Below are 16,935 nucleotides of genomic sequence, written 5' to 3' on the forward strand. Positions count from 1 at the left end.
TTAATACATTTATTCATGTTGATTAATAACTTCATGAAAATGAACAAACAATACAACAAAAACAAATCCAATGTGGAAATGATTGCAAAAAAAGGAAATAAAACAAAACACAACAAACAACAGTTGATCAACCCTGAGAGAACGTTCGGTCTTTATGTCGATCCAGCAAAACACAAACATCATGTCATAATAATAAAACCAAAAACACGTGTGTGCTTGAACAATTTTAATAAAAAAAAGTGAACATGTTGTCTCTTCCTTTTCATTCACATACAAAATGTAAGAGAGAAAGTGTAAAGCTCTGCGGTGTACAGATAGTCTGAGCCCAAAGGAAATCAGAGAAAAAGTCAAGCAGAGAGAGAATACAGTACTGGCCCGGGACAGAGGAGAGATCCATCGCTGATGATTCAACATTCATAAGACAGATGAGGTAAAACACTGCTGCTCCACATTAATATCAGCACTACACAAACACTTGCATTGTTTTCAGTTTCATTTATTATAGTTACAATATAACAACTTACAACAACAATAATATAAATCAGTAAGGTTTAAACTTAAGATGAACAGTGTTAGCAGTACAGAAAAAAAGATAAGACTTGCAAAATACACTGTGCATAGGTATAAAGTTACTTTTTTTTATCTTAATCTTAATTTTGTGTAAAAAAGCAGTACTTTAAAAAAACAATAATGGATTAGATGTTCTAACAACATAAAATTAAATGTTATGTTGCATTCAATGGAAATAGAAATGTAAATGAGCTGTAACTCCTTCAGAATAAAAGATCTCTGACAGAAATCAATATAATAGGTGTCATGAGAAATCACTGTAGATGGCTTTCCATCTTTTTAGCCAATCAGAAAACATAAATATCACCAAACCAAACATCACAAAATTTACAAAAAAATGGTAGGAAAATCTGATCAAAAATGATGTTAACCAAACAAAGATTATAAGATTTTTCTAGTAACATTAAATCTCATTAAATCAGTAGTAAATCTCCAACTTGATGTTTAATAGCTTTTGTTGTTGTTGTTGTTTTAGTACTTCCTCATCTCCTCTGTCTTCTGGCCTCTCTGGTGTCTGCTGTATCTCCTAGTAGTGATGCGACTGATTGTGATGTTCTTTCTCTTTCTTGTACCTGTGATTATATAGTTGTGGAGGATCTCTCTTGCTCTGTTTCGGGCGTCTCTGGTGTGCCATTGTCACTCACTGAAGACAATCACATGACATTAAAACATTTTATTCTCTTGTCATTGCAAATCAGCATATAACGTATATTATTCCCATTTCATTACTGTTACAGTAAAACAATCAAGAATTGTATTGTAACGATTTACGCAGGGAAGCTGAAGACAGAAGACTCAGGTTCTCAAAAAACATTAATAGGTTTAATGCTAACTCAAAAAGCAAACACATCTCCAACATAACAGAGACTGGACCCAGAGTGAAGGCAAGGGTGAGGCTTATATAACAAACTGAACCGAGATAATAAATGACACACAGCTGAAACAAATTAACTAATGACGGTAACCATGGAAATTGAACAAAGGAACATGTGAAACTCAGACATGAACATACAGGGAAACAGATCAAAAACCAAACATAACCCTGACACTTATGAGCATGTGAATTGCCATCTTACTGCGTGGGGGAAGTCCATCAAAACTATTTCTACGTCTAGATGTAGGTGTAGGACCTAAAATTGAAAAGGAGTAAACAAAATTAATCAGAAGATATCTCAAAACTTGGGGTTTTCAAATATGACTCCAGTTTAGCTCCAACCTTGATCAAACTCACCTGCCTAAAACCTTCTGGTTATTCTGAAGACCTTGATCAGCTTGTTCAGGTGTGTTTGATAAGGGTTGGAGCTAAACTCTGTTAGAAACTGGACCTCAAGGGCCAAAGTTGAGAACCCCTGCTATAAACTTCCCCATGTAGTTTTAGACCTTCCCAGTTTACTTTTTTATTTATAGCATAGATTTATAATAATCTGGAAGATGCTTTCAAAACCGTTTTTGCTGATCTATCATTACCATGTAAGGGAAGTTCCTCTATTTGTCTCTCCAGTTCCTGTTCCTTTATCTGTCTCTCCAGTTCCTCTATCTGTTTCTCCTGTTCCTGTTGCAGTTCCTTTATCTGTTTCTCCTGTTGCTGTTTCAGTTCCTTTATCTGTTTCTCCTTTTCCTGTTTCAGTTTCTTTATCTGTTTCTCCAGTTCCTGTTTCAGTTCCTCCAGTAGTTCCTTTATGTATTTCTCCAGTTCCTGTTTCAGTTTCTCCAGTTCCAGTTCCTTTATGTATTTCTCCAGTTCCAGTTCCTTTATCTGTTTCTCCTGTTCCTGTTTCAGTTCCTTTATCTGTTTCTCCTGTTTCAGTTTCTTTATCTGTTTCTCCTGTTGCAGTTTCAGTTCCTTTATCTGTTTCTCCTTTTCCTGTTTCAGTTTCTTTATCTGTTTCTCCAGTTCCTGTTTCAGTTCCTCCAGTAGTTCCTTTATGTATTTCTCCAGTTCCTGTTTCAGTTTCTCCAGTTCCAGTTCCTTTATGTATTTCTCCAGTTCCAGTTCCTTTATCTGTTTCTCCTGTTCCTGTTTCAGTTCCTTTATCTGTTTCTCCTGTTCCTGTTCCCGTTCCTTTATCTGTTTCTCCTGTTCCTGTTTCAGTTCCTTTATCTGTTTCTCCTGTTCCAGTTTCATTATCGGTTTCTCCCATTTCAGTTTTATTATCTGTTTCTCCTGTTCCAGTTCATTTATGTATTTCTTCCGTTCCAGTTCCTTTATCAGTTTCTCCTGTTCCTGTTCCTTTATCTGTCCCTCCAGTTTCAGTTTCTCTATCCGTCTCTGCTGTTCCATTATCTCTCTCTGCAGCTGTCTTTCCCCTGCTGGAAAGAATTGTCATTTAACTTGTTAATCACAAAAAAAAAGAAGAAAGAAAACTAAAGAATTTAAAATAATTCTTCTAATCATCAAAAAATAATTATAATTCCATTGCAGTTACAGTAAGATACAGTAGTATGATTCTCTGATCTTCCCTTATGCACTTTCAGATAAAATTTCTCCTCACACACTCAAATATTTGTTTTGCCGCAATGATGGGGACTTGACTCAGACCTAATCTTATGTTGACTGTTTTTATTCTGAGATAATAATAATTTCTCTCCTCTAAACTTAACCCATAAACAAACCTTTCAGAATTTTTAGATTTCCATCAAGACATTACATAGTATTTTTATGCTGTTTTCTTCTTGGTTGACTGACGGTGTCACAGTGTCTGGTTTGTGTTTTCTCTGGGTGTCCACTAGAGGTCCTCTTCCCCCTCTTCTGGATTATGATTTACGGATTACCCAAATAAAGCTGCTTTTGGATCTAACCCGTTTCCCGTGTGTGGATCGTGACAGATGGCAGTTCCCAAAAATAGATAATAGGTTAAAATCTCTGTAAATGGTTCTACAGACTGACTGCATCAAATTCATTATAGATTCATATAATTGAATGCCTTATATGAAAGTCTAATCAGTTTGCAAAGAAACATGTGATCTCTGAATTACCTTTAATTTTACAAATCCTAATGATACTGAAAACATATTTGTCAAGTTGCCAGACATGACTGAATGCATTGCGGTCCAATTAAAATAAACTGACAATATTATTTGTCTATTGTAATTTAATACATAAATAATACTATTGTCTTCACGAGTTGTTAGTGCTTAGACTCCGACAATCACTGTTTGTGGCTATATTAGATTTGTTTGTCGTGGTAAAAAGTCATCAGTCTGAGCCTGCATTTGTCTCAGCATCAGGTAGATGCCTACATTTCCACATATTCTTTTCTGGAGCTCTAAAATGAATCTAATATCAGTGTGAACCCATAACCACTTCATTGCAGCCATATCTGAAAACAATTTTCTAAACGCATGTTTAATATGCCAACTTGAAAAGAGAGTGACATGAAGACATAAAAGTAGCACCAGTATGTTGCAATACACAACACTCAAATATATATTTAATTAAACTCAGTGAGGCAACTGATCAGTCAGTGAACTACAGAAATAAGAAGCTGCAGAGGCAGTTTTATTATTTTACCTCTCACTTGTAGGTGAAATATTACTATCTTCTGACATTCATCATCATGATAGAGATGGCACTTATAGTCTCCTGCATCTGACTGTTGAACATTTCTCAAAGTCAGAGAAAGATTTCCTCTCTCCAGCTCCTGGATAGACAGACTCAGTCGGTGCTCATAGTCACTATTTGGACTCTCCAGCCCGTTCATATACTTATAAATGAGCTCTGTCCCTCTAAACCAGCTGATGTTCATGGACACAGCACTGGTTTCAGGTGAGAGATGAACAGGTAAGATGACGTCTGCTCCAGGGTCAGCAGATATAGAAACCACAAAACTAAAGTCTTCAGCTGGAAAGAGAAATTTATTGTCAAAGGCATTAGTGGTAGCCATCAAATCCATAAAATTACTGAGTATTTGAATCACTATTATCTTTGTCAATTTATTAAACTTAAACAATTTATTGGACCTTGGTGTCAAAATGCAAACAAACCATTAAAATTACAACACCATTTTGCATTTACATTTCTGTTAAAGCAAGCTTTTGAAAAATGATATATCTTGACTTTAGGGTCTCCAAGTTCAGAAAATTCAATGTCAGACTGGCAAGAGACAACAATTAAATATCCCACTAAGCAAAATTATGTCCGAAAGACTTCTTTTCAACGTCTTTGTCACAAAAATCGGACGTTGAAATGACGTTCACTGAGGGTCTAGAATGAAAGTTGATATGAATTTCGACGTGTTCTGCACGTCCGATATAGACGTTCATCGAACCTTCGTACAAGTTTAAAAACTAGTTCAGATGTGGCCATTGTGGACATATTTCAACATCATTTATGGTCTCATATAGACATAATTACTTTGACTATTGCTGTCAGATGATCTCAGTGAGAATTAACAGAGGTTTAGATGTTGATATTTGTTTAATTTGAAATGTCACCACCATTGTGGTGATCAGTGATTGCTTTAGTTGGGCTCTTGGTCCCCTTTCTTTATACTTTAACTTTCCTTTGGCTGCTGTAACAGTGTGTTTGTGTAACACAATTGTTGTGGCAGAGAAAGCCTAGAAAAAGTTTGAGTGTTATCAGCTCAATGTTGATGAAGACATAATCATCACAAAATGGGCATCTAATATTGTTTAAAGTTTTGTATTTATATTTGGGATTAATAACCACCATCCTTGTGGAACTGCAATATTGGTGCCAAAAGCATTAAAATTATAACTTATTTGAAGGTGGATAAAAACCATGTGCACATGTTTTGAGCAAGAGTATCATATAGTCACACACAGACATCAAGATTTTGGATATGAATCACAACAACGGTGACAATCAAAACAATTTTATTTTATTTATTTACTTATTTAATATTGAATATTTGATATTCAAATAATATTACTTGAATAACTATTAGGAATTATGTGTCATTATAAGAGTTTGATATAAATATGTTAATGTTAAATTTGTATTACTATTTATTTATTGTTTTTTGTCTTTTCCCCCTTAAATCATATGTAAAAGTGTCTAACTATATGTACTTTTTGGTTATTGTTCTAATCGTGTGTTTTTAGGCTATGTGTTGGTGGGTATTATCACAAAAGAAAAAAAGTAGAAGGAAAAATAAGGAATATTTATTGGGGGAAAATATTATGTCTTTAAAGGAACTGTCAATTTGTATAATTGTGTTAAATGTGTTTGAATTGAAAGACATAATAAAGTACATTTATTAAAGCATTAAAATGATAACTTATTTGAAGGTGGATAAAAACCATGTGCACATGTTTTGAGCAAGAGTATCATATAGTCACACACAGACATCAAGATTTTGGATATGAATCACAACAACGGTGACAATCAAAACAAAAAAGCTTGAGAATCAAGGATGAGTTTTGTACTATGAAAGCTACCCATCATGCATTGCAGGATGAAGCTTTTTTTTGTTTTGTTTTTGTCACCGTTGTTGTGATTCATATCCAAAATCTTGATGTCTGTGTGTGACTATATGATACTCTTGCTCAAAACATGTGCACATGGTTTTTATCCACCTTCAAATAAGTTATAATTTTAATGCTTTTGGCACCAATATTGCAGTTCCACAAGGATGGTGGTTATTAATCCCAAATATAAATACAAAACTTTAAACAATATTAGATGCCCATTTTGTGATGATTATGTCTTCATCAACATTGAGCTGATAACACTCAAACTTTTTCTAGGCTTTCTCTGCCACAACAATTGTGTTACACAAACACACTGTTACAGCAGCCAAAGGAAAGTTAAAGTATAAAGAAAGGGGACCAAGAGCCCAACTAAAGCAATCACTGATCACCACAATGGTGGTGACACTTCAAATTAAACAAATATCAACATCTAAACCTCTGTTTATTCTCACTAAGATCATCTGACAGAAATAGTCAAAGTAATTATGTCTAAATGAGACAACAAATGATGTTGAAATATGTCCACAATGCCCACATATGAACTAGTGTTTAACCTTGTCCGAAGGTACGATGAACGTCTATATCGGACGTGCAGAACACGTCGAAAAAAGACGTCATATCAACTTTCATTCTAGACCCTCAGTGGACGTCTTTTCAACGTCCGATTTTTGTGACAAAGACGTTGAAAAGACGTCTTTCGGACATCATTTTGCTTAGTGGGATCATTCCTGTCATTTTAATAATGTAAATATTTAAAGTCACAGATCATTTTTTACTTGCCTTCGCTTTGTTTAGTTTCTGAAACTTCTCCACCTTCAGCCATTTTCAATATTTCTGGAACTCTGAGGCAGAAAATTCACTGTAAGCCTAGCAAACAATGACAATGAATGTCTCCTCACATCTTATTTTGATGTTAAAGGTGCTATAAGCGATCTCACGCGTTTTTTAGGCTAAAACATTTTTTTTCAAATACCGCAAACATCTCCTCACTATCCGCTCGCTGCCTGTCCCCTGAACACACTGTAAAAAAACACGGTCTCTGCAGACAGCCCACACTCCACAAACTGCAGCAAAAACAAACTGAGCAACAAACAGAGCGACCCGCACCACGAAACATAACAAACTGTTCCAGCCAATAACCGACAAGAATGATGTGGGGGTGGGGTTCGGGGGTTAGTGCGCGGATGAGGAGGAGGGAGGGTCTAGCTAGCCTCCGTTTTGTTTGATAATAATTCAAACATCAACAAAAGTGTTACGCCAACCAAGATCGCTTATAGCACCTTTAATCTACCCTGAGATGAGCGGTAAATTCAATTCAAATCCTGTCATTTAAATAAACACAATAGCAATAAACTGTTCAGAATGGATAAAACACATGTAAGGGAAAAATCTAAATGTGAGACAAAACAAACAAAAGAAAACTTAGTTAATTCAAGCAACTGGGCTACCATCACAGCAGTCTTATTACATCTACTTCCATGGAACAATTTTTCTGTTATATCTTCTATATTAATCTTGAAAATCTGTCAAATTCATCAATACTTCACCTCAGTTATTATCATGAATTAATTTCCAGAAAGCAGGGGGCTGTTCCATAAAAGCCGCTTAGAAAAGCGGGGATTAAACTCCAAAACCGGACTTGAATGAGCCTAAAGTTGGGGCTAAAGTGGTTCCATAAAAGGTAATTGAAGCTCACGCAATCTCACTAATTTGATCCAGGTTTATCTAGTCTAGATAATTGCGTGTGCACGCGTTTCTTAAGCAGCCCTAGAGGTCGATCGTGGATCAAATCGATCCACCATCAAACAGCCTATATTTTGTGCTGTTTTATGCGTTTGTAACATGTTTTTTTCCCCCTCAGTGCAAAACTTACATTTTACAGTTATATTCTCCATCTGTAAATGTTCGAAAGTCATGCAAATGTATCCATTTTGCTGCTAATTTTCATATTGAACGAGCGCCGCTGCGCGCATGCGCGCCAAATAGGAGCGCAATAATTCTGACTAAAATATAGGCTACATTTTGCTTGGAAAATTAATATGCGATCTAATTATAATAATTTATCTTTAGGATGTTGGATAAGTTGCACTGAACTTCTAGCGAACAGAAGTAGGCTACTTCAATTCAGGGAAGATTTTTTTTAAGGAACTAAATATATAGAGATACAAAATATAGTTTTGGGTATAGGACCTATGCTACTTAATAAAGATGATGTATACTTATTTAGAATGCTGAGAATTACAGCTTTTAATGCAATATTTTTTTGGAGAAAGCAAGAATCCCCAGTTTTAAATGAGTAGATTTAGTTTCTAAAGTACATTATGGAGAGGATAACATTAAATTAAGAGCAAAAGTATACATTTTGAAAAGATATGTGCAACTTTAAAATTAAAGAATATTCCATAAAATAAAGGAATATATATTAGCCTACATTAACTACATTTTTATATAACCCTCCCTCCCTTTTATTTCTAGTTATTTGTTATTTTATTTATTTACTTATTTAATATTGAATATTTGATATTCAAATAATATTACTTGAATAACTATTAGGAATTATGTGTCATTATAAGAGTTTGATATAAATATGTTAATGTTAAATTTGTATTACTATTTATTTATTGTTTTTTGTCTTTTCCCCCTTAAATCATATGTAAAAGTGTCTAACTATATGTACTTTTTGGTTATTGTTCTAATCATGTGTGTTTTTAGGCTATGTGTTGGTGGGTATTATCACAAAAGAAAAAAAGTAGAAGGAAAAATAAGGAATATTTATTGGGGGAAAATATTATGTCTTTAAAGGAACTGTCAATTTGTATAATTGTGTTAAATGTGTTTGAATTGAAAGACATAATAAAGTACATTATATATATATATATATATATATATATATATATATATATATACATATATATATATATATATATATATATATATATATATATATATATATATATATATATACACTAAAATATTTGTTTGGACATTAGATGTGCCTTAGAATTTTAAACCTGTGTGTATATTTTTATGATAGCAATAACTGTAAAGTGACTATTGTAATGGGGTAAATCAAATGTAGGCTAATACTGTCAATTACTAAGCTCAGATTCATCTTACCAGTTAAAATGTATACTCTGCTTTTGTAATTATTTATTTTTAATTTTGTGATGTTAACTTCTGCTTTACAAAGCTTTTTTCAGATTGTGTTCTAATGTTCTTCTAATAATCATAAAGATGTACTACAGCTGCCAAACAAAACCAGAGAGAAATGTATTCATAAATCTTTAAAACAATCTAATTAAATCTTGGGCACAAAACATTCAGCCAGTAAAAAAAGAAAACCTGTAGTATATATATATTGTATTTAGGCCTATCTATCTATCTATCTATCTATCTATCTATCTATCTATCTATCTATCTATCTATCTATCTATCTATCTATCTATCTATCTATCTATCTATCTATATGTCTATATTGTCTAATTTATCATTGTAGCCTTATTTAAGTTGATTTTCTGTATACTGTGTATCTATTTTTGGACTAATAGTGGTTAATAAAGTCCAGTAATGGTATGAGAGAGTGTCAGTGGTAATATCATTGTGTTCTTGTTGGTCAGTGTTAGAGGATCTGTGTAACAACTGAGGCTTAGCCTGACAGTTAGCCTGCCCTGGACCAGGCTAGTTTCCCAGCATAAGTTTCCAGGGTAACTGAGTTTGAACTATTTTAAGTTTGCTTTATGAAACAGAATCCACCGACAATAATAAGTCTGACTAACCGAAATAAGCCTGGCTTATACTCTAATCTTGTTTTATGGAACAGCCCCCAGGGGGCTGTTCCATAAAAGCCGCTTAGAAAAGCGGGGATTAAACTCCAAAACCGGACTTGAATGAGCCTAAAGTTGGGGCTGGTTCCATAAAAGGTAATTGAAGTTCACGCAATCTCACTAATTTGATCCAGGTTTATCAAGTCTAGGTAATTGCGTGTGCACGCGTTTCTGAAGCAGCCCTAGAGGTCGATCGTGGATCAAATCGATCCACCATCAAACAGCCTATATTTTGTGCTGTTTTATGCATTTGTGACATGTTTTTTTCTTTTTCTCAGTGCAAAACTTACATTTTACAGTTATATTCTCCATCTGTAAATGTTAGAAAGTCATGCAAATGTATCCATTTTACTGCTAATCTTCATATTGAACGAGCGCCGCTGCGCGCATGCGCGGCAAATAGGAGCGCAATAATTCTGACTAAAATATACATTTTGCTTGGAAAATTAATATGCGATATTTTATAACACTAGAAATATCTTCTAATTATAATAATTTATCTTTAGGATGTTGGATAAGTTGCAGTGAACTTCTAGCGAACAGAAGTACTTTAGTGAACAGAAGTAGCCTAATTTTTTTTAAGAAACTAAATATATAAAGATACAAAATATAGTTTTGGGTATAGGACCTATGCTACTTAATAAATATGATGTATATTTATTTAGAATGCTGAGAATTACAGCTTTTAATGCAATAATTTTTTGGATAAAGCAAGAATCCCCAGTTTTAAATGAATGGTTAGATTTAGTTTCTAGAATGTATTTTTTATATATTATAAATATAATATAATATATTCTTAATGTACTTTACATTATGAAGAGGATAACATGAAATTAAGAGCAAATGTATACATTTTGAAAAGATATGTGCAACTCTAAAATCAAAGAATATTCCATAAAATAAAGGAATATATATTAGTCTACATTATCTAAAAATAATCCCTTTTATTTCTAGGCTAGTTATTTGTTATTTTATTTTTTTGCTTATTTTATATTGAATATTTGATATTCAAATAATATTACTTGAATAACTATTAGGAATTATGTGTCATTATAAGAGTTTGATATAAATATGTGAATGTTACATTTTTATTAATATTTATTTATTGTTTTTTTTTGTCTTTTCCCCCTTAAATCATATGTAAAAGTGTCTAAATATGTACTTCTTGGTTATTGTTCTAATCATGTGTGTTGGTGGGTATTATCACAAAAGAAAAAAAGTAGAAGGAAAAATAAGGAATATTTATTGGGGGAAAATATGATGTCTTTAAAGGAACTGTCAGTTTGTATAATTGTGTTAAATGTGTTTGAATTGAAAGACATAAGTACATAATATATATATATATGCTAAAATATTTGTTATTTGGACATTAGATGTGCCTTATTTAGAGTTTTAAACCTACAAGTGTATTTTTATGATATATTCAAATGTAGGCTAATATACTGTCAATTACTAAGCTCAGATTCATCTTACCAGTTAAAATTCATACTGTGCTTTTGTAATTATTTATTTTTAATTTTGTGATTTTAACTTCTGCTTTACAAAGCTTTTTTTTTAGATTGTGTTCTAATGTTCTTCTAATAATCATAAACATGTACTACAGCTGCCAAACAAACCAGAGAGAAATGTATTCATAAGTCTATATTGTCTATTCTCAATTCTCATTGTAGCCTTATTTAAGCTGATTTTCTGTATACTGTGTATTTATGTTTGGACTAATAATGGTTAATAAAGTCCAATAATGGTATGAGAGAGTGTCAGTGGTAATATCATTGTGTTCTTGTTGGTCAGTGTTAGAGGATCTGTGTAACAACTGAGGCTTAGCCTGACAGTTAGCCTGCCCTGGACCAGGCTAGTTTCCCAGCATAAGTTTCCAGGGTAACTGAGTTTGAACTATTTTAAGTTTGCTTTATGAAACCGAATCTACCAAAAATAAGCCTGACTAACCGAAATAAGCCTGGCTTATACTCTAATCTTGGTTTATGGAACAGCCCCCTGGTCAGTTAATGAAACCAAAACAATGCTTATTTATTCACTCTTTGCATACTTTAAGATTTATTTTTTAAGTTTTCTCATTGTTCTGTGAGAACTATTTGAAAAATAATGAATCCAATCATAAGTTCAAAATAAACAAGTGATAGTTTAACAAAAGCGTAGCCTAGCCTTCCTGTGGATTTCTCTCATTAACATTTTATTTCTAAGAGTTTAAAAAATGACTGCTATAAACAGCAAGATACTGAACACAAGCAGCAAGTGCATTAAAATAATAATAATACGTTACATTCATATAGCACTTTTCTCAGCACTCAAAAGCGCTTTACATAAGCCCATGGAAGGGGGAATATCCTAGACCACAAAAAAAGTAAAAATATCAGTAATAACAAAGCATTAATTACAACATAACATAACAGGCTACATTTTTATTTGTAATAAAGTAACGTATAAAGTCACATAGGCTATTTCGCACAAATGCATAAACCTAAATGTAGGTTAAATTACTGCCCCGCACTGGGAGAACAGACAGCAGGCAAACGCTATGAAGCGCCAAAACGCTCACTCGGTCCTAATACGTAATCGAGTAGAGTTTCTGAAATCGTCGTTGCCTTTTAAACTGATCCGAAGAACAGACGAAATTAAAGATTCATACGTATTTGTTCTCTTGTTTTACTTTCACTTCCAGACAGTGACTTTTTAGAAATAACCTCGGTCCTCGTAAATGCTAGATTAGCCTACTTAAAACTCCTCAATGAATCCTTATGAATTTGGTACATTTATTACACCGAATATTCATTTTCAATTTAGTCAATATAAGTTAAGAAATATAAATATCTCGGAGAAGAGTCACCGTCAACCAGCTTTAAATTCACAGAAATAAGAGACTTCTAGCAGATCTGAATACAGCAAAGAGGGAGAAGTAGCCTATTTATTTTAGACTGTAGCTCACCTTGGCTTTTATTGTCCTATCACCCAGAATGATCTGAGTCCAGTTGGAGCAACAGTTGTACTGAATCTTAATCGAAAGTTAAACAGCTTATTTTCATCCGCAACTAAAACCAGTTTTTCAGGTGTTGTGTTGCACACAAAAGAGGCTGTGTTTTCTGGTGACACTGGCACATATGTTTCATTTCTGTCACACGCTGTACAAACTGCACAATCTGCAAATTCAACAAAGACAACGATAAATTAACTTTTGTTTCAGTGTTGAACTGGCTGGCAGTGTGACTTTAATATCAAAAAGTGAAACGCCCGTTCATTAAACTCACATTACACATCCATGATATAAGCCTACAGTATGGTAACAGAAAATGTAAACCGTGTATTCCACCAAATAAAACATTAGCCTACTGACATTAGCATTTCAGTAATAGGATAATAAAGCTCAATAATGAACATACACAAAACTGTATGCAAGCACTTTAAGTAGCCATTTAACTTCATAACTGTAAACTCTCTTCTTTAAGTAACGTTAGGCCATATAACTTTGTATGACTATAAACTCTCTTTACAAAAAAACATGAATTAGGCTACATGAAAACATGCACTGAATTAATCTCTGTCAAACATTGTCAAATCGCGATCTCCCGGACAACATTTGCCTTCACCACACCAGATAGGCCGCATTCCAGGCCGCATTCCAGCCCGCATTCCAGCCCGCATTCCAGCCGCGGGTGCGTTTTGCGTTGAAGCAAAGAGTAGGCTATACTCTTTGGTTGAAGCGGTCATATCGATTTCAAAAACAAATGCATGAAACAAACACATTGAATTCACATATATATACCAGTTGTGATGTCACATCACTTATCTTACCTGCAAATTCAACAAATACAACAATAAATTAGCTTTTATTTCACATTGTTGAAATCACATACATACATAAACGCCCCATTGGCCGCTGGATCCCTACGTCAACGGCGCCGCCATATTTGTCCGGGCAACTTGCCGTAACTCAAGTGGACGGAAGAAAAGGTGCCTGACTATTTTGAGGTTTTACAAACCGTCGTACGATCCAAACCAGGGGCCTCATTTATAAAGCTTGCGTACGCACAAAACGGGGCTGAAAACATGCGTACGCCAGTTCCTGCGCAAAAGGTGGGATTTATAAAGAAAAACTTGACGGGAAAATTTGCGCACCTGCACGCAAACTCTGACCCATGCGTACGAACGTTTTGGAGATGGAGCACTTTGGCGACACCGATGGTGAGCTGGAGTTAAATGTATTTTTGGTCACTTTTATACAGAAAATCTAAAGAAAATTAAACATATACAGAAAGATTATACAAATACAATTTCAATCACCAAGCCTGTCACTTGAAGCAAATTTCCATTCCTTCTTAAATGTCCGCGGCAGCGAGCGCACTGGGCCGTTTAGTGAAACTGACGCAAATAACAGTTTAAATAAATAAAATACTTATGATATAAACATTTAAATTAAATATTCAAATTAATGGAGTTAAACACTTAAACATGAAATCATTACTGAAGTTACAACATTTTTTAAAATTCAATCATTAGAAATATTTGTTGTGGATGCGATTGTTTTTGAACACTTTTCCTGTGGCTTGCTTTAATGTTTTAACCACAGAGATAATTGCTTATCATGATAATACCAGATTGTCTGAGAAAATAGTTTCGTGCAAATAATGCCCAAGGCCTATCTGTTTCCATTAAAAATATAAATCAATTAAAAATACAAATTGGCAAGTGGAAAAGATTGAGAAAAACTTTCTCTGAAATGTATTTTACACTATTTGATTTATAGGCTATTCAAAAAACAAGACAAGGATAGACAACTACTTGATTTGTATTAATGTAGGGTGAATAGTGGTAAAGTGGGACACTTTCTGATAATTTACCTTCTGCATAATGTTTTATTATGATCCAAATATCGTAGCCCCTCATATTATACAATTCTAAATAGCTTAAGTGCTCTACTCTACTATACAGAATAAAAAATAAAGAAACATTAAACACAGGATGGATGACTCTTCCTCAAACACACACTGACCCCAAACCACATTTTTCCAGGTGCTACTGTCAAACTGGGACACCTTTATTGGCAAACTGGGATACTTCAAACACATTAAATTGTTATTCAAATGTAGACCCAATGAATTAAATACACAATAACAATATAAACAACAACAACAACAACAATAATAAAAATCACTTTTTTTTAAGGAGGGGTGCAGTTTCTTTCCACCCCTCCCTCCCTCGCCTGTCCACAATATTTTGTATTGGGTTTAGTTTATTTCATATAAATTTAAAAAATAGAAATCTTCTTAAACATTTCTTCTTATAGGCTAATTTTATTCCACACAGGCTAAGTTTCATTTCATATTGTTGAAAAGTTTTTTTGCAAATATTGCAAATGTCCCAGCCATCCAAGCTTGTATCATTCATCTTTCTTTTTCATTTTTTTTGGAATTGGCATTGGTTTTTAAAATCAGTTTACAATTTTTGTTAAAATATCTAGCTAGTAACTAAATGTATGAGGGGCATACAAAAAGGGAACTCAATTCCCCCATTAGAATGACTTAAATGGCTGTCCCAGTTTGCCAGTAATACCCTGTCCCAGTTTAACAATACGCTATTGGCAAACTGGGACAGTGTCAAAATCACATAAAAAACAACAAAAAAAGATTAATATGAATGTGATTTTTACAAATTCTGATTCACCATTACATCCTATAACAAAATATATAACAATTACAAATGATCCATGAGTGTTTTAATTTTTATAATCTTAACATTATTCACCTCAGAATGCTATGTCATTTTACTTTACATCACGATTCACTGTAAGGTTGTTGAATATGGTGTGCCACACCCCCGGAAGTGATGTCATAGTCACAGAATCTATATTTTTTTATCACATACTTGCTTATGATGAGCTCAGTGTTGATTTTTAGTAATGGAATAATTTACATGTAAAGATAGAAATTAAAAAGCTTAACTGTCCCACTTTACCCATTGTCCCACTTTACCACTATTCACCCTAATGTTTCTTATACCGTTTATATCATTTGCATATGATTATTCATCCACGTGATAACGTTTAAGTTATCACGTGGATGAATAATCATATGCAAATGATATGTAGATGAGGATCTGCATAGTAAAACTAGGCGTTGTAAGCTCCATATATGGTTATTTCGGGTGGAGACGCATACGCACAATCTTCCGCTGACTGGGATTTATAAAGTGAATTCTGCGCAGGTTCTGGCGTACGCACGGTTTTATAAGTCTGAATATTTTTTTTGCATACGCCATTTTTGTCTTTCGGGCGCACATACACTTTTAGTAAGGTTCCTACGCACAGTTTTATAAATGAGACCCCAGATCTCGAGGAATTACCTTTCACAGGTAAGACTGAACAGTTGTTTTTGGTTGTATTTGTTCAACATTATGTTGACAGCTAGTTGGCCACCAAAGTCAAACTGTTAATAGCTAGCGATAACGCTGTTTAGTTATGAAAAATAAGACTTTATAAGAGATTATATGAAATTCACACGATTCTTATTAAGTCCGAACTTATATTATAGTTTATATTATGAACTAATGTAAATGACAAGTGAGACTTCAGTGCAATGCAGTATTCAGAGGATCTCTCCAAAGAGCAGGGGCCTCATGTATAAAACTTTGCGTAGATTTCATCCTTAAAGTGTGCGTACGCACATAAGGCAAAAAAGTTTTGAGATTTATAAAACCGTACGTACGCCAGAACCTGCGCAAGGTTCACTTTATAAATCACAATTATCTGAATATTGTGTGCAGGTGCACGTGCTTATAGCTTACCCCAATCTCCTCCCGAAATAACCATATTTGGAGGTTAAGACCGCCTATTTTGAATATGTATGATCTCCCTGCATATTAATACGACCGATAATTGTCATTGATCTGTTTGGCTAAAAATGAAAGAACAGAAACGAAAAGCAAAAAAAAGAAACTTCACCGACTGCGAGATGGAGGTACTGCTGTCTGAGGTGGAGGGCCGAAAAAAAGTTTTATTTGGTGGGCTCTCTGCGGGCATTTCAAATAAAAGAAAGATATTAGAATGGGAGCAAGTAACAGAAGCCGTCAATGCTGTTACCTCGGTGCCTCGCACAGT

At 33.9% G+C, this 16,935-nt stretch overlaps 1 protein-coding gene across 3 annotated transcripts; it reads right to left on the reverse strand.

Annotated features, from left to right (window-relative positions):
- Positions 1 to 1,061: 1,061 nt before the first annotated feature.
- Positions 1,062 to 12,876, reverse strand: LOC311284517 (uncharacterized protein). Of its 3 annotated transcripts, XM_084399549.1 has the most exons (7): positions 12,772 to 12,876; positions 12,109 to 12,173; positions 6,784 to 6,845; positions 4,082 to 4,411; positions 2,038 to 2,880; positions 1,647 to 1,700; positions 1,062 to 1,213 (listed from the first exon to the last, which is right to left on the reverse strand). In XM_084399549.1, the coding sequence occupies exons 3-7, from the start codon at positions 6,824 to 6,826 to the stop codon at positions 1,149 to 1,151; spliced, it is 1,335 nt and encodes a 444-aa protein (XP_084255675.1). In that variant the 5' UTR covers positions 6,827 to 6,845; positions 12,109 to 12,173; positions 12,772 to 12,876; the 3' UTR covers positions 1,062 to 1,148. The 3 variants fall into 3 exon arrangements, with proteins under 3 accessions (XP_084255675.1, XP_084255676.1, XP_084255674.1); XM_084399550.1 differs by lacking the exon at positions 12,109 to 12,173 and having other exon boundaries at positions 2,038 to 2,877; positions 12,772 to 12,833; XM_084399548.1 differs by lacking the exon at positions 12,109 to 12,173 and having other exon boundaries at positions 12,772 to 12,833.
- Positions 12,877 to 16,935: the final 4,059 nt, after the last annotated feature.

Source organism: Rutilus rutilus (genome assembly GCF_951802725.1).
Source record: "Rutilus rutilus genome assembly, chromosome: 24".
Lineage (NCBI taxonomy): Eukaryota > Metazoa > Chordata > Actinopteri > Cypriniformes > Leuciscidae > Rutilus > Rutilus rutilus.

Bases quoted from the DNA above. Each gene is read 5' to 3' on its own strand.
- LOC311284517 (XM_084399549.1), bottom strand. From the start codon at position 6,826: ATGGCTGAAGGTGGAGAAGTTTCAGAAACTAAACAAAGCGAAG. The intron at 4,412-6,783 runs GCAAGTAAAAAA...TTCTCTTTCCAG, and splicing joins AGAAACTAAACAAAGCGAAG to CTGAAGACTTTAGTTTTGTG. The intron at 1,701-2,037 runs GTAATGATAGAT...TTTCAATTTTAG, and splicing joins AGAGGAACTTCCCTTACATG to GTCCTACACCTACATCTAGA.